General features: G+C 47.5%; 1 protein-coding gene across 2 annotated transcripts in view; it reads left to right on the forward strand.

Annotated features, from left to right (window-relative positions):
* Positions 1-18,559, forward strand: part of SRPRA (SRP receptor subunit alpha) — a 1,746,362-nt gene that overhangs the window by 410,854 nt on the left and 1,316,949 nt on the right. For both annotated transcript variants that reach the window (XM_085646110.1, XM_085646111.1), the window contains exon 7: positions 10,066-10,184. In XM_085646110.1, the coding sequence (XP_085502236.1) occupies positions 10,066-10,184 (119 nt within the window). The remainder of the gene's footprint in view (positions 1-10,065; positions 10,185-18,559) is intronic.

An 18,559-nucleotide genomic window follows, 5' to 3' on the forward strand; every position in this document is an offset into this window, starting at 1 on the left:
TACATTGAAGTAGGTCGAAGGATGGGAGGAGAATTTTGATTAAGAACCGGTGGAGCGAAGGGGTGGAGACACGTGATGTTAAAAACAGTGAGTGAACGGATGGTTATGGTTCGTTTGGTGGTGAATATGCTGGGAGGACGCTCATGGTCACAGTTTTACAGGTACGAATCAACAGTTTTGATGATGAATTTAGAACAACAAGTTTGATTTAACATTGCCAGGATGTCACTAAGGAGGTGTTTGTGAATAGTAAGGGAGGTTAAACCAGTGAGGGAGGTTAAGGGGAGAGGGGCTGGTTGATCGGTGAACGAATAGAACAAATAGCACGGATATCCAATGAGGGGTAGTCTTTGACTATGTTTTTTTAGTGGGAATACGTTGATGTGTTGGGGAAACATGAATTAGTGTGATTTCATGCATAATCATTGAAGATATATTGTGGGGTTAATCCTAAATCCAATTGATGCATTTAGAATTTTCAGAAATTACCCTGACGAAGGGCCAAGAAACAGGCCCGAAATGCATTGGGTAAAAGCGACCAACGATTGTGGATAAAGCTTATATACACTGGCATGTTGCAGGATAAGGCCTGGATTGGCATTCTTGCAGCATTAAGCATATAGTAACAATGTAAGCGTCTTCCTTGTGACATGAGGAATGTGATGAAGAATTGATAAAGCCTGGATTACTTGGAAGAAAAACAATAAAAATTGGTGAAACATGAACTTAGTGGCATTTGTATATGCAAAGGAAAATAGCTGTGCATCCGGTGGGGGGGTGTTCCACTCCAGGTTCTTGTGCATATGTCTTAATTGCCTGGCCGGGCTGACCACGCTCCCGGGTTGCACGCGATCGTTATGTTGAAAGAAAAACATAGAAAAATTAATGATATCAGGTGTGCACTTTGCCGCTTCATGAAAGACATTATTTCTGACAGATGAGGCATCCAGATTGTTCTGTGGAAGTATGCCCTCCCATTTCTTTCTACCCTGTCACACCTTTCACCACCATTAGAATGACTGATGGAGGACCTCTTGTCTATGCAGCAGGAAGGGCAGGCTCTTTTGACCAAAGACTTGTTAGACCTGGCACCATTGGCGTGGGTCTCCCATTTTTTTGCTGTTGCCTCCCGTCTTTTTGCTATATATTTTGCTGGTCTAGATGCTTTGGGCACTGTGCCACTGCTATTCAGTGCTACAGTGCAAGTGCTCCCTATTGTAAAGTGTTGTATTGGATTAGTGACTCCGTGATTGGTTTATTTGATTTACTTGTCAGACCCTAGTACAGTGCACCATGTGTATCCAGGGCATGTAAATCAAATGTTGGTAGTATTGCAGCACTGGTTGTGCCACCCACAGAAGCAGCTTGTAAAGTGTCTCAGGCCTGCCATTGCAGAGCCTGTGTGCAGTCTGTGACGGCCATGTCGACTTGGCAAGTGCACCCACTTAACAGTCCCTAAACCTTCCCCTTGCTTCATATAAGGCACCCTTAAGGTAGGCCCAAGGGCAGGGTGCATTGTAAGTACATGCCCTGATGTGTGTGGCATGTCCTGATAGTGAATTACAGCCATTTTCGCTTTTCACTATTGCAAGGCTACCAGTCCCCATAGGCCAGATTTGGCAGTTTGATTATAACACCTTATAATCCTAACTGACCCAGGGAACATGGTAGAAATTTGAGTTTAGTATGCCTGAACTCAGAATGATAAAATACATCTTTTAGTGAAGTTGGTTTTAACATTCTGTGTTTGAAAAAAACACTTTTAGAAAGTAGGTATCTTTTTACCTAACCATCCAGCCTGCCTCTGCTAGCTTGTGTATTGTGTGTCTGGTTTTGTAAGTGATAGGGGCTGGGGGATTCCAGGAGACAGGGTGAGTCAGCAAGGGCTGAATAGACCTATCTGCATGTAGAGTGGTGGGAGGAGTAGCACCTGGGTCTGAATAGGGCTGTGCCTGCCTTCCACAACGCTGGCTCCACCTCATGTGGTGCGTCTGATGTCCCTGGCCCACCCTACCAAAGGAATGAAGGAGTCCTGTAAACAAAGTGCTCCAGGACTGCACAGTACTGGTTTGGACTAGGTACAGGCCCCTCTGCCTTCAGAGGACAAAGGTTTAGTAGTATAAATATGGGGACCCAGACCCCAAGACTATAGATTGCTTCTGGGAATCAAGACGACCCTTTGCCACGGAGAAGAACCAAGGAAGCTGAAGGAGGAGACTGCCCCTGTGCTGTGCTGGTGGGGTTGGCCTGCAGTGGTTACTTTATTGCCAAGGAAAGGAGAAAAGGAACTTTGTGTGTACTTTTGCAATCTTGAAGAAGAATCTCCAAGGGCATGAACTGAGCTTGCCTTCTGCCTGAAGTCTCAGCGATACAGAATTCCCTTGCTGTGGAATTTTGCCTGCAAAGAGGTGCCTACTGTTTAGGGGCGACGCAACGAGGAGAAGCGGGTCGCCGCCGCAGAGGTCACCGTCGCATCACCGGAGAAGCTTGTCGCAGGGCCTGACGCGGCTCAGAAGTTACTGAGTTCGCCGTACGGCCGTCGGGCGTGCACGCATCGCATCCAATGATGTCGCAACGCATCAAGACGCCATTTTCTCGCATCACACCGGATCGTCGCATCACATCGAGGCGCCATCTTGTCGCATCGCACCAAATCACTGAGAGGAACCGATGCAACACCTCCCCCGAAGCAAGGAACCGACGCATCACCTTCCCTGCGACCCTTTTGTTTGTATTGCGTGACTCATTGAAGGTACTATGAGAGTAAAGTGTTGCATTTACCATCTACATTGAACTAAGGCATCTTCTATCATTTTAGAGACTATTTTTGATTACAGTATTGTGGATTTTTATCGTTTGGCCTTGTGTTAAGTCTAGTAAAGATTACTTATTTTTCTCAACTGGTGTGGTGTCCATTTGTATTGTTTTCACTGTATTACTGTATGTGTTCACAAATGCCTTACACACTGCCTCTGAGATAAGCCTGTCTGCTCGTGCCAAGCTACCAAGGGGGTGAACAGGGGTAATCCAGGAGTGTACCCCCTTATCCTGACTTGAAGCAAGGGTCCCAATTAGGTCAAAGGTACCTACCTCTGCCAGCTAGAGACCCCCAGTTCTAACCGGACTATACAGAGGTTTCCGGCCCAAGAGGTAGGAAATTTGGGTTACTCCTGCTACTTTATGATGCCAAAGAAGGATGGAGGCCTTGGTCCTGTTTCAGATCTTCAGCCTTGCAACACCTTTCTGTGAATGGACAGATTCAAGATTCTCAGGCTAGATTAGGCTATCTACCCTGGATGCAGGAGACCGGATAGTAGCTTTGATCCTGCAGGACCCTTTTGCCATATCCATTTGCCATATCCTCATCCTGCAGGCCCACAGTGGTTCACTGTGGGCCAAGAGCATTTTCAGTTTGGTGTGCTCTTTTGGCCTCACCAGTAGTCGTAGCACACCTTCAGAAATCTGGGATTCCAGGCTTCCCCCTACCTCGAAGACTGGCTGTTGAAGGTGGATTAGCCCCAGGAAGTCATAGACCATCTTTAGACAACGGCGAACATTCTAGCATCATTACTGTTCACTGTTAAAGTGTCAAAGTCACACCTGATTCCTTCACAGACTCTACCGTTGATTGGAGCCATTGTGGATACTGTGCAATTCCATGCCTTTCAATTGGAGAGGAAAGTCCAGGTCATTTGGGTTATGTTCCCCATGTTTCAGCCTCTGTTCTGGACTTCAGTGAGGAGGACTCTGAGGTGAAGGGGTTGTCTGCCTCTTGTACCCTGCTGTGCAAATATGCCAGATGACACATGCAGGCTCTGCAGTGGAATTTGAACTCCCAGTGGGTGCAGCAACAGAGGCACTGATCTTATTCCATCCAGGCTTCGGAGCAGACTGCAAAAGATATGCAGTGGTGGCTGCTAGTCTGCGATTAGGCCAGCAGCCGACATCTCCCATTACTTTACCCAGAGCAGATGGTGCTGACTGATGCAGTATTACTGTGATAGGGAGACCATCTGGGAGAGCTGGAAATCAGAGGACTCTGGTCTCCAGCAGATATGTTTGGCATTGAAGGCCTACCAATGAACAACTTAAGGCTGCTACAGGTCCTTGCAGACAAGCCCATGGTCTGTTTGTACTGCAACAAGCAGAGCTGAGGGTGGTCTTAGGTCCTGCACCAGAAGGCTATAACCACCTGGATGTGGCTGAATGACTAGAACATCTCTCTGGTGGTAAACACCTGGCAGGATTTCTAAATACCAGGGAGGTTTAAACAGTCGCTGAGGCTTAGCAGATCACTGATGGTAATTACACTCGAGGGTAGTGAAGGGCGACTTCCAGCAGTTGGGAAAACACTGGATCAGTCTTTTTGGCACCGCCATGAACATGCAATGTCAGCACTTTTGTGCATTGAAATTCCCAAGAGGGCTCTCTTGGAGACCCCTTTCTTCAGAGTGGAATTCAGGACTCCTGTATGCCTGCTTGCCTCAAACCCTCCTGCTTGAGTTGTGAAGATGATCAAGGCTCTCTGGGGCTAGGCCCAAGTGAACCTAGTGGCTGCAAAGTGGGCCATGAAAGTTTGTTTGCTCTCCCCTGAGGCGGAAGCTGGGGGTTCTTTGCTCTCTCCTTGAATATTTTAACTTGATATTTGCGTGCTATACATTTAATAAAGTCGTTTTAGAGATTGTAATTATTTAGCTTGCCATTTTTAATTCTCCCTTTACCTGCTGTGAGATTGGCGCTCTGCTCTGAGGCTGTTCGTTTTGGCTGCACTGACACTGCGCTGCTGTTACTGGCCGCTGGCTGCTGCCTGCTCGATTTCCTCAGCCGCCATCTTGAGCAGGGTAAGGCTGCCGGTCTAGTTGCTCCTCCCTCCCACCCTCCTCCTACATGTATAAAAACAACGGACTACCCCGTCCGCGCAGCGGGCGGGCGCGCCGGCGGCGCGCCGAAGGCAAGCCCGTCTGCGCCCGTCCGCGGCCGGCCGGGGCTCGGGGCCAGGACCTTTACCTCTGCTACTTACACCCCCAGTAATGAAAGCAGATTCATTCATTATACCACCAATGATCTGTTAGCCCTCCGCCCCAAGGTTGAAGATAGTTGCCACCACTCTATGTCCTTAGACTCAGATACATTTTCCCCTCACTGCGCTACCTGCCATTTTTCCACCCTTGGTTGGGGTGATGACGGGTTGACGCTGTGTAACATGAAACTCCTATTATTAAATTGCAGATCTATGAAGAAACACAAACAAGAGATACATGATCTAGTATTAGACAGGGATCTTGATGTGCTCTTTTTAACGGAGACATGGCTAGATGACGCCTCTACCCCAGAGACTTTGAAAGCTGTTCCTGCTAACTACCATTTGCTCAGACTTGACAGAGAAAAGCAGAAAGGGGGGGGGGACTGGCTATAATTTATAAAAATAATCTTAATTGTTGTTTAGAGAAGGCCACACTATCCTACTGTGAAGGTGGCTTTTTCACTATCGTAGCTAATCCTCATACTATTATTAATGGACTTCTCGTGTACCGACCTCCTGGCAAGTCCTCACAATTTAGTAATCAACTTGCAGAGCTAATAACTCAGGGGCACTGCGGTACAAGAAATTCCTCATTTTGGGGGACCTCAACTTCCACTTCGAGGACCCCAATTGTAAGGAGGCACAGGGAGTAGTAGATAGATTTAAATGTTTAGCACTGAAACTTCAATCTACATCTCGGTCACATCAACTAGGACATCTTCTGGATCCTGTTTTTGCTAACTGGGAGGGGATTATAGTTGCAAAACCGATTCAAATAACATGGTCAGATCACTTCATCATCCCTATTGAGGTAGCAATTGCCCAACAGAAAGATAGACCTATTAAACCTAAGTTCCAAAAACGCAGAGATTGGAGAAAGTTTACGCCGGATGATTTTAAAGCCGCCCTATTAAATGATCCTCCTCCGCTCAGTAATACTTTGCTTAAGGCATCGAAGGACTGTGAAACATGGATGTCTAGGGCTCTTGATTCTGTAGCACCATGGACATCCAAGCCACCCGCTAGAAAAATCAAAACTGCCCCCTGGTTCTCTAAAGATCTGATAGTAGCAAAGGCCAAATGTAAAAATTTGGAACGTAGCTGGAGGAAAAATTATTCTCTAGAAGACATGTTGAACTATAAAAGAGAATTAAAAATCTACCACAAACTAATAAGAGCAGCCAAAAGCGCTCATTTTAAGAAACGGATTGAACTGGCAAAAAACCCCACTAAAGAACTTTTCTCCATCTATAAAGAACTTACTGTTCCCATCAGATTAGTGGCCCAAGATACCTACTCCAATGAGTTATGTGATAATATTGCGGACTTTTTTGTGAAGAAGTTAGACTTAATACATACCACATTCACTAACAACTTGCCAAATAAACACATAACAATGAGAACCGATTATGCCTCACAACCCCTCCTGACATGTTTTAAAGTTCCTGAAAGGCAGGACTTGCTCACTATTATAAATAGCATCCAATCGGGCTCCCCACTTGATGTAATTTCTCCCAAGCGATGTAAGGGTGTCCTCGAAGGCATGATTGATCAGATCGAACACCTTATCACACTTTCTCTTCAGGAGTGCTATGTGCCAGATGTATGGAAAAGGGCTCAAGTAATTCCTCTGAAGAAAAAAGCTGCAATGCCCATTTCCCAACTACAGAATCTCCGCCCTATTTCTCTTCTCCCGTTCTGTGCGAAAGTGGTAGAGAAGGTAGTAAACATACAAATCATGAAATTTGTTGAGGAAAATTCTCTTCTCCATCCAACACAGTCAGGTTTTAGAGCAGGCCACTCCACAGAATCAGTGGTTCTCTTTTCCACTGAGTGTCTGAGACAACTAGTTGATGAGGGGCAGACAGCAGCGTTGGTTTTATTAGATCTTAGTGCAGCCTTCGACACTGTGCTGCACTCAACGCTGCTGTCTCGCCTCTCAGACATGGGAGTGAAGGGATCTGCATTGGAATGGATTGAATCCTTTTTAGAAAACAGGAGCTTCCAGGTGCATTGTCCCCCTTATAAATCTGCCCTCAGAAAGCTCAGACATGGAGTTCCTCAGGGTTCCAGCCTGAGCCCTACGTTGTTCAATCTTTACATGGAGCCGTTGGCTCATATTGTGGAACCCTTTGGAGTGGATATCGTCACATATGCTGACGATACCCAATTAATAATCAAACTCACCCACAATCAGGCAGAGGCGGCCACCAATTTCTCAAACTGCATGCTTTCTGTGGCAGGGTGGATGAATGACCACTGTCTGCGCCTTAATGGCGACAAAACTGAAGTTTTAGTGATTGGTAAATCCTCCTCCGCTTGGTCGCACGCCTGGTGGCCTACGGAACTAGGGGTAACTCCCCTCCCGGTGGAGTCTGTTAGAAACCTAGGGATTATGCTGGATTCGGAGTTTTCCTTTAAGCATCAGATTAGCAAAATCGCGAGCAAATGCTTTGGAATACTCAAAACACTCCGCAAAGTTCTCGATCTTCTCCCCATCAGTGCTAGAAAAACACTCATTCATGCCTTAGTCACTCCTCATCTGGACTATGGCAATGCTCTCCTTCTGGGTCTCAGTAAAAAAGGTATTCACCAACTTCAATGCGTACAAAATGCTGCAGCACGCATGGTGTTAAACCTCCCACGTAGAGCATCAGGTAAAATGGCACTGTATGAACTCCACTGGCTCCCTATTGAGGAGCGAATTAGGTTCAAGGCTCTCTGTTTTGCTCATCGTATCGCCCAGGGAAAAGGCCCTGGATATTTGCGCAAGCTTCTCATTATCCACCGTCCCATCCGTAACCTCAGATCTGCTGGAGCAATGTTGTTCCAACTTCCCCGCGTTCGCAAGGCCAAGATTGGAGGCGCTTCCTTTAGATTTCTAGCCAGCAAATATTGGAATAGGCTTCCTCTTAATCTACGCATGGAACCTTCTGAAGCAAGATTCAGATTAAAATTGAAAACTTACTTATTTCCACGTAAATGATAGCCTTTTTTTTTTCAGGACCCAGGCATGCCCCGGACTTTGGCCTTCAGGGAGGAGTGGCACTTGTTAGCGCGGGGACACACTTTGCTAGTGTAACCAGGAGCTTTAGAAATGGTTTTATTATTATTATTATTGTTACCCATATCTCCTGGGCATGGGCATCTGTCTTCTTATCAGACAGCTGCTTCAGGAGTATCTTCTGTCTCCGTATCAGAGCAAAGTCCTGCAACCAAGCCGGCACAATCCGTACCTCTGATTGTGGTGATTGAGCAACGCAGCGGATTTCTTTTTATCGTCTTCTGAAGGTTATTTTAGCAGTCAGGTGCTCTTTCACCAGGCACTGGTACAAGTTTGTGATTTGGTGCTGCACCCGCCAGACTGATCTTTTACAAGCCAAATTGTATTTTTGTTTTTTCTTTGGCCCAGTAAGCTCTCACATTGGGAACTGTTAAAGGTTAATTGCCTGTTCTTTCTCTTTTTTTATGGTTGCTAGATCCACCTTCTTATTTACTTCACCTGCTGTGATGAGATTTTCTAAAGGTTAGTGACACTTGTACCCCTTTCCCCCCAATGCCACAGTGGGACCTGAATTTGATTCTTTCTTTTTAAATACGTACCTCTTTTGAGCCAATTTCTTGAAAATGTTCTTCTTCACCGCCATAACATCAGCGCGGCTTATGAGGGAGCTTCAGGTCCCTGGGTCCAGCCAACTTGCACAACATTTTTCCCAGACTAAACTGGTGTTAAGAACTTCAGCTGAATTGCTGCCGAAAGTAGGAACACCTTTTCACCTCAGGCAGGCTATCACCCTTCTGGCTTTCTTTGCCCTGCCCCATCCTTCAAAAGAAGAGGCTGCATCGCCTGGGCCCCATGGGAACACTTAGATTTTACATTAATCAAACCAGTTGCCACTAAGATGATGATCAGCAAGGCAGTGCAGAAAAGAACAATCTCTGGGTGGATAGTACTCTGCATTAACATCTGCTACCCTTTAGCCAATAAGCAGCTCCCTGCATGGCTGTGGCCTCATTCCACTCGATCAATGGCTGCTACTGCTGTTTTGGCAGGTGGAGTACCTGTCCTGGATTTCTGTCAGGTAGCTACATAGGTGTTAGTGCAGATGTTAATGAAGTACTGCTTACTGTCTTGCCCGTTCGGCGCTACAGAAGTTTTTTGGTCTGAACCATTGTACAGACATACACCCCCACTTGGAGAAGTATGCTCTGCTATCTATTGACAAGAGGTTACTTACCTTCGGTAACATTCTTCCTGGTGGATACTCTAACGACTGATTCCTCACCATCCTCTCACCTCCTCTTAAGTGGAATGGATTCTTCTCCATCGAAAAAGGTCCCACTCAAGAGCTACACACTGGTCATGCCAATCTGTTGATGTCCTCTGGGTCTAAGGGCATGAACAGCCTACAAAAGCAACTAATGTCTGCACACATGGATGGCGCTGATATGCACCTATATTCATTTCCAGAGAAACAATGTTGGCTCTGAGCCACACCTTGCCACCTACTGGCACACAGGAGTATTGCTTTTGAGTTTCCGGATCCAGTCTGATGCTTGGTGAATTTTCACAATGTGAGGAATCTGCTGTTACAGTATCCACCAGAAAGAGCGTTATTGAAGGCAAATAACTTGCCCTCCTTGCCACAGAAATAGTCTGTTCCCAACATGCGGCTCCTGTTTAGATAACATAGAGCTTCCACAATTAGGAATTCGTGTTCTGGTCCACTGACAAGGCTTCAACCTTTAATACCATTTCTCAGAAAGACAAAAGCCATCATGGAAATTTGTTGCAACACTTATGAATTTGTGAATCTCTAAAGATTTGGCAACATTTGCGAAGCATAAGTCATGCCAGTGAAGTATTGAATTCCAAAGGTATGTTCTGATTCCTTTTGTAGGGTTTTATCATCTCATAGTTTTGTTAAAGATGCTGGTGACCTCGCAAGAAGTGCACTTGTATGCTGTGCCACGTTACATAGCTGAGAGTTGGATATCAAAGTAAATATCATTAACCATGTGCTCATTTGTATATCCGATAGAAGTCCCGTGCTGCTGAAATGCTTGGAAATCCCCCAGATGTTGAATGTGAAAGCAGTGAAGAGAACGAGGAATCTACATCTGAAGATGAGCAGATTGTTCAAGTTCCTTCAAAGCCCAGGTATTAGTTTGCCTTTAAAACAAATATATGTATTTTATTTCCATTTGTGAACAATCCCGATTGTAGGGGGAGTAGAACATGACCCAAAAGCCAAAATATATACAGATGTTGGCCAACAGACTGGATTGGCATTGAGTCTGAATATCAGATGCAGCATGCCTAGGGTACAAAAATCAACTAAATTTTTTCAGCTGAAAATAGGGGATGATATCTGAAATGTCCTCATCATCTCTGGGCACAAGTGGAGAATAAGGCCTCCAATTCATAAATACCTATCCATATGGGAGAGATTCTTCTTGCGTTAAGTGTTTGTTGTTGTTGCAGCCATTTGCTTCCTGTGACGTCCTAGCCCGTCCCTCCAATCACGCTCCCGCCTCCCAGCTGAGCCTGCCTCCCACAGATAGATTAGACCGACCCCTCCCCCCCGAGAGCTGTGACCGTCCTGACTCGTGCAGATCCGGTTGCTCCCCTCTGTTCTCCTGCTGGGTATCGTAGCGCTTCTCCCACGCTGCTTGTAATATCTGCATTCTTCAGCTGGACTACCATAGCGCCGCATTGTGCATTTGACTCGCTCTGTCCTCAGCGCTGCTTTGCTGCTTTGTGATTGCTGCTCTGTGTTTGCTCTGTGCCCAATTTCATAGCGCCGCCTGTCACTCTTAATGTGCTGTGCTCATAGCGCTACTCTATGTCAGCCATTTCTTTTATAAAATATATATTTTGATCATTGCGCCCCACTGCTCGCCCCAACCTCTCCCTGCGTTAAGTGTTTGTTGTTGTTGCAGCCATTTGCTTCCTGTGACGTCCTAGCCCGTCCCTCCAATCACGCTCCCGCCTCCCAGCTGAGCCTGCCTCGCCCCTCCCCTTCAACTATCCACTTATGACAGTGGCTTTTGCGCGCAGCGTTCACGCGCAGCGATCGCGCCCCATTCGCGCCGAAGGTGCGCCAAAGGTAAGCCCGTCTACGCCCGTCCGCGCCTGGACCACGCCCAGCGCCAGAGCCCCTGGTCCTCGTAATGCCCACCCCTCCCGCATTACTTACGATGCCACCACCCTCCTAGCCCTTAACCCCGGCCGTTCCCCCAACTGCGTCCAAGCGGCTCCTGGACACACCCATGGACCCTTTTCCTGCTACTCCTGCAAGTTCGACGGCACCAAGAACAACTCCTCATCTACGAACACACAACAGATATCCGATCCCAACTACCTACAATGCATCCTGCTCAACACCCGCTCGGTCCACAGGCACGCCATTGACCTCTGGAATCTACTCGACACCATCTCTCCGGACGTCGCCTTCCTAACAGAAACATGGATGAATGCCTCTTCAGCCCCAGACATCACCATTGCCATCCCGGAAGGCTATAAGATCATTCGCAAGGACCGTACCGGCCACACAGGAGGAGGCATCGCTATCGTCCATAAGAAATCCATCCTCATCTCAACCAGCTCAGACGTCAATCTCGCCAACTCTGAACACCTTCACTTCCAGATCCACATCGACCCCAAGACCACACTCAGAGGCACCCTCCTTTACAGGCTACCAGGACACCGCGCACAATTTAGTGAAGACATCACGGACTTCATCACTCCACACGCGCTCCCCTCCGAGGACTACATCCTTTTGGGAGACCTCAACTTTCACCTTGAAAAGAACAACGACCGCAACACCACCACCCTTTGGACAACCTCGCAAACCTCGGACTTAAACAACTTGTCACTACCCCCACCCACATCGCAGGTCACACACTCGACCCTATCTTCACCTCCAGCAAGCATGTTTCCTTCAGCCACACCACAGCTCTCCTTTGGACTGACCACAGCTGCGTTCACTTCACCTACAACAAGCCCACATCCAACAACCACCCCCAACCCACTCTGCAAAGAAACTGGAACAAAATCACCATCGACCAGATCTCCTCATCGCTTCTTCAAAGGCCCCCCGCCCACTCCTCAAACCCAGACCAAGCAGCCACCAACATCACCCAATGGTTATCCAACAGCGCCGACATCCTAGCACCACTGAAAAAACGACAAATCAAACTAGGCAGCAAGAAGGCCTCCTGGTTCAACGATGATCTTAAGAAATCCAAGAAACTCTGTCGCTCCCTCGAAGGCCTGGAAAAAAGACCCAACCACCAGCACCAAGGACGCCTTCAAAAACGCCACCCGCATACACCACCAACTAATCCGAAATGCCAAGAAAGCAGCCCTCAAGGACCGTCTAGATAACAACGCCCACAACAGCAAGGAATTATTCAACATCGTCAAGGAATTTACCAACCCCTCGGCCAACTCCAACGACATCACCCCCTCTCAAGCCCTCTGCGACTCCCTAGCCTCATTCTTCCACAACAAAATTGCAGACATCCACAACAGCTTCGACAACCAACCCGAAGACCAACCCACCCAATCCCCTGCAGGACCCCCACCCCCCCTGAACATCCTCAATGACTGGAAGCCAATCTCCACTGAGGACACCATCCGTCTGATAAACTCTATCCACTCAGGATCCCCCACAGACCCTTGCCCTCACCACATCTTTAACAAAGCAGACTCCATTATTGCACCGCACCTCCGAGACGTCATCAACTGCTCCCTCAACTCCGCAACCTTCCCGGAAAGCTGGAAACATGCCGAACTCAGCGCCCTCCTGAAGAAACCCACAGCTGACCCCACCGAACTCAAAAACTATCGCCCTATCTCACTCCTTCCATTCCCGGCCAAAGTCATCGAGAAAGCTGTCAACAACCAGCTCGCCGCATTCCCCGAAACCACCAAATCCCTCGACTCCTCACAGTCCGGCTTCCGAGCCAAGCACAGCACCGAAACCACCCTCATCGCAGCAACAGACGACATTCGAACTCTACTGGACAATGGAGACACAGTCGCCCTCATCCTCCTCGACCTCTCCGCAGCCTTCGACACAGTCTGCCATAGCACCCTTCTACAGCGCCTCAAAAACATCGGAATCCAAGGAAAAGCACTGGAATGGATCACCTCGTTCCTCTCCGGAAGAACCCAGAGAGTCCGCCTTCCACCATTCAAGTCGGAGGCCACTGAAGTCATCTGCGGCGTACCTCAAGGGTCCTCACTCAGTCCCACCCTCTTCAACGTTTACATGAGCCCCCTCGCGGCCATCACACGCCAACATAACCTCAACATCATCTCCTACGCCGACGACACTCAACTGATCCTATCACTCACCAGAGACCCTAACACGGCCAAAACCAACCTACACGAAGGAATGAAAGAAGTAGCCGAATGGATGAAGCACAGCCGTCTGAAACTGAACTCAGACAAAACAGAAGTCCTCATCTTAGGTACCTCCCCCTCCGCCTGGGACGACTCTTGGTGGCCAGAGGCCCTTGGAAAAGCACCCATCCCGACGGACCATGCACGGAACCTGGGCGTCATCCTGGATTCCTCACTCTCGATGAACAGACAAGTCAACGCCGTTTCTTCATCTTGCTTCAACATTCTTCGCATGCTCAAAAAAACATTTCGCTGGATCCCTACCGAAACTAGAAAAACAGTCACCCACGCTCTGGTCACGAGCCGACTGGACTACGGAAACACCCTCTACGCCGGCACCACCGCAAAACTCCAGAAAAAACTACAACGCATCCAGAACGCCTCAGCCAGGCTCATATTAGACATCCCGCGTAAAGAACACATCTCTGATCACCTGAAAAACCTCCACTGGCTCCCCGTCAATAAGAGGATCACTTTCCGGCTCCTAACCCACGCACACAAAGCACTCTACGAAATCGGACCCGAATGCCTCAACACACGACTATCCTTCTACACCCCCTCCCGCCAGCTACGATCCTCCAACCAAGCCCTTGCCACTGTACCTCGCATCAACAAAACCACCATGGGAGGTAGATCCTTCTCCTACCTAGCAGCTAAAACTTGGAACTCACTTCCCACTCACCTTCGCCTTACTCAGAACCACCTAGCATTCAGAAAGCAACTCAAAACGTGGATATTCGACAAGTAACTCCCCACCCTTCTACAAGCGCCTTGAGACCCTCTGGGTATGTAGCGCGCTATATAAATCTTTTGACTTGACTTGACATAGTGAGTCTGAAGGGGGATAGGTCACACAGCAGAGCTGACGTTTCAACCCCTCCTTAATAGGCCATTCCAACCAGTGTGGGGACCAGCAGATTATGTAACAAATCGGCCCACACCATAGAGTCATCTTCAAAAAATTTTGTGTGTGCACTTCCCTCATTCGGCGTTCCTCTGCTAGTGCCCACTCCTCCCATCCTTCAACCATGCGGGCAGCGACGGTCCAACATTCTCTAGCAAGCGGATGGCAATGCATTGTTTGCCAAAAGAAACCCCCAGCATTGCAAAAAGTTTTTTTTGTATCTTTATATACGTGGGGGAGGGGGGATGAACTAGCCCCAAAATACACTGGTTAACCGAGAGCTCCACTAGTGTCTTGGATCCAACCCTCAACCGTTCAATGAGGGGAACAACCTTTACAACGCACTACCTTTACAACGCACTACCTTTACAACGCATTTTTTACAACGCATAATCCATTACAACGCATGACATTACAACGCATGACACTACAACGCATTTTTAAAAACTACCTTTACAACGCATTCCATTACAACGCATACTACCATTACAACGCATACCATTACAACGCATAATATTACACTACACTATCCAACACTTACCCTACTGTTGCACCCCCTGGAGTTAGAATAGTAATTTTTACCCCTATACTATCCAACACTTACCCTACTGTTGCACCCCCTGGAGTTAGAATAGTAATTTTTACCCCTATTCTATCCAACACTTACCCTACTGTTGCACCCCCTGGAGTTAGAATAGTAATTTTTACCCCTATACTATCCAACACTTACCCTACTGTTGCACCCCCTGGAGTTAGAATAGTAATTTTTACTCCTATACTATCCAACACTTACCCTACTGTTGCACCCCCTGGAGTTAGAATAGTAATTTTTACCCCTATACTATCCAACACTTACCCTACTGTTGCACCCCCTGGAGTTAGAATAGTAATTTTTACCCCTATACTATCCAACACTTACCCTACTGTTGCACCCCCTGGAGTTAGAATAGTAATTGTTACCCCTATACTATCCAACACTTACCCTACTGATGCACCCCCTGGAGTTAGAATAGTAATTTTTACCCCTATACTATCCAACACTTACCCCACTGTTGCACCACCTGGAGTTAGAATAGTAATTTTTACCCCTATACTATCCAACACTTACCCTACTGTTGCACCCCCTGGAGTTAGAATAGTAATTTTTACCCCTATACTATCCAACACTTACCCTACTGTTGCACCCCCTGGAGTTAGAATAGTAATTGTTACCCCTATACTATCCAACACTTACCCTACTGATGCACCCCCTGGAGTTAGAATAGTAATTTTTACCCCTATACTATCCAACACTTACCCCACTGTTGCACCACCTGGAGTTAGAATAGTAATTTTTACCCCTATACTATCCAACACTTACCCTACTGTTGCACCCCCTGGAGTTAGAATAGTAATTTTTACCCCTATACTATCCAACACTTACCCTACTGTTGCACCCCCTGGAGTTAGAAAAGTAACTTTTACCCCTATACTATCTAATACTTACCTTAAATGCAATTTAATATTATGCGTTGTAATGGTATGCGTTGTAAAGGTAGTATGCGTTGTAATGGAAATGCGTTGTAAAGGTAGTTTTTAAAAATGCGTTGTAGTGTCATGCGTTGTAATGTCATGCGTTGTAATGGATTATGCGTTGTAAAAAATGCGTTGTAAGTGCATGCGTTGTAAAAGTGTGCGTTGTAACGTCATACATCCGTTCAATGACCTCCATCCAATAGTGCACTACCTTGTCACAGCTCCAGACCATATGAATGTAACTCATTTCTAGACTGGAATCTTGGGCATGCTTCTGAGGGGGTAGATACAATGCAGTCTGGGAGGCATGAGATGGGTAGCACATAAAAATACAGCAGTTTGAATCTTGCGTTTCTGGATGCTCTTTTCATCTGGTCACAAGTATCTCTCCACTCCTGTCTGTCAGTGGGTTTTGTAAATCTTCCTCCCATTTCAGGCTTGCTTTTAGAACCACTGGAAACCTGTCTTGTTTTAACGCTGCACAAAGTTGGGATACCACTCTCCCCGTGGACCTTTTTTCCAATTACTTTTAGTATTTGTGATAGTGCTGGGGCAGAGGGAAATCCCGTCCATATCTCCCTAATCGTCTTGGCTAGCTTGGCAAACTTCATAAACTGGCCCATGCCTACTACAAATTGCTCATAATCCTCCTGTAAGGTGATACCTCCAGGGAATAGCTCCCCCCAAGGTGGCACTGCCACCCCTCCATTCAGTGCCTCATGGACGTATCGCATCTTATATTTATGAAAGGGTTAGCCACCAAAGTGGTGGGTTTCTCAAGAAACCTTTCCTACCTATTGCACTATATAGGGACTATGGTGCCCCAGACGGGCCCAACATCAGGCTCACTGGCAAAGTGTCCATTCTCTCCACTCCAGCCAGTATTCTTTTCACCCAATTATCCTCTGTTGAGCACCGTTTCACTTCATATTGAAGCTCCGTCAGCCGAGAGGTGAGCCCTGCATCACAAAGCCCTGCTGGGAGAGGACCAAAACTCTCATCTCCCCCGCCACTGCTTCCTGTTTTCTGGACACGCGCATAAAAGCATGTCGTGGCCCTACAGTGCGGGATGTGCCCCGGCAAAGCCTGTGCCAAGGGTGGGCCTGTCCACGTCAGTCGGAGCTCGGAAAAGGCTGGGCTGGGCCACCTCTCTAACCTCTGACACCTGCCCTGTCCTGTGCAGTCTGATACTTGGATCAGGATGGGTTAGGGTGACCAACCGTCCGTAAATTTCACGGACAGTCCGTAATTTCGGCCGTCTGTCCGTTGTCCGTGAAGGATTCTTTAACGGACGCCATTTGTCCGTAATTTTAACCGGACACCGATCGCACCACCCTAAAGCCGGCACAGCTTCCACCCACCTCCCTGCTTGACTCCGATGTTGCTGTGGTCGGGTGTAACAAATTCCGATGCAGTACCAAAGCTCAGATCCCCAGCAGCATTGGAGGCACAGCGGGATGGCAACCCTCACACCTTCAGCCCTTGATTAGCTGTTAAGAGATGCTTGAAGGGGACTGAGAGGGAGGGGCTGCAGCTTCAGTGTCATCTATTCAGATGCAAACAGCCCTGAATGCCTCATGTCTCTGCAATTTACAGGGGCACACAGTCCCTTTCTGCCCAGGGCCCCAAAAATCGTAGAACCGACCTGAGTACACCGAGGCAGCACTGGTTCTCTTCACAGAGCTTAATTACTGTTACTAAATTGTAAGCAAACCTCGGTTCCTCAAACATGCAGTCTATAATGTAATAAAATAAAGAAATGGCACAATCGCACCCACGCTGATTAACAAAGTATGGAGGACAATCAGTTAAATCAGTTCTCTTAGAGAATCTCCTTTAAGTACCGTACATCACAGTGGGGGATGGCAAAACTAACATTTTAGAAAGAGAGCCTGTCTCTCGTTGCCTTATCCAGGAGGGGGTGAGGAGCCCTACCCCACCCTGGAATAGACCAAGATGATACTAGAATACTGCATGCCCACCCCTGTGCCCACCCTGGTGGAGCCTGTTCGCCCCTCCTGTGATGGCTCCTGCCTCCCCCCCCAGTGATGACTCCTGTCCCCCCATGTGGTGGCTCCTGTCCCCCCCCTCCCTGTGATGGCTCCTGTCCCCCCCCTGTGGTGGATCCTGTATCCGCCCTGGGTGGTTTCTGTCCCAGTCCTGGAATGGCTCCTGCAGCGAGAATGAAGTTCTTGATGGGCCTCTTCTCAAAAAGGCTCAGCTCAAAATTAATAAGAAAAGGTGAGCGAGTGGGTAAGTGAAGGGATGGGTGGATGGTTGGATGAATTAGTGAAAGGGTGAATGGATGAATGAAAGATTGAATAGATGGATAATGAGAGAGTAAGGATGGATTGATGAGTGAGTGGATGGATGAGTGAAAAGGTGGATGATGAGAGTGGGTGGATGGATGAGTGAAATGATGGATGGATTGATGAATTGATAAGTGCAAGGGTGAATGAATGGACGGATGAGTGAAAGGGTGGATGTAAGGATGGATGAGTGAGTGAAAGGGAGGGTTGGTGGACAAAAGGATGAATAGATGAGTGAAGGAGTGAAAGGATAAATGGATGAGAGAAAGGATGGATGAGTGATAGGGTCAATGGATGGATTCATGAGTGGATGAGTAGATGGGTGGGCGGATGGATGGATGGAAGGAAGGAAGGAAGGCTAAGTTAAAGGGTCGATGGAGAGAGAAAGGGAGGAT

This window comes from Triturus cristatus, chromosome 3_1, assembly GCF_964204655.1.
Source record: "Triturus cristatus chromosome 3_1, aTriCri1.1, whole genome shotgun sequence".
Taxonomy (NCBI): Eukaryota; Metazoa; Chordata; class Amphibia; order Caudata; family Salamandridae; genus Triturus; species Triturus cristatus.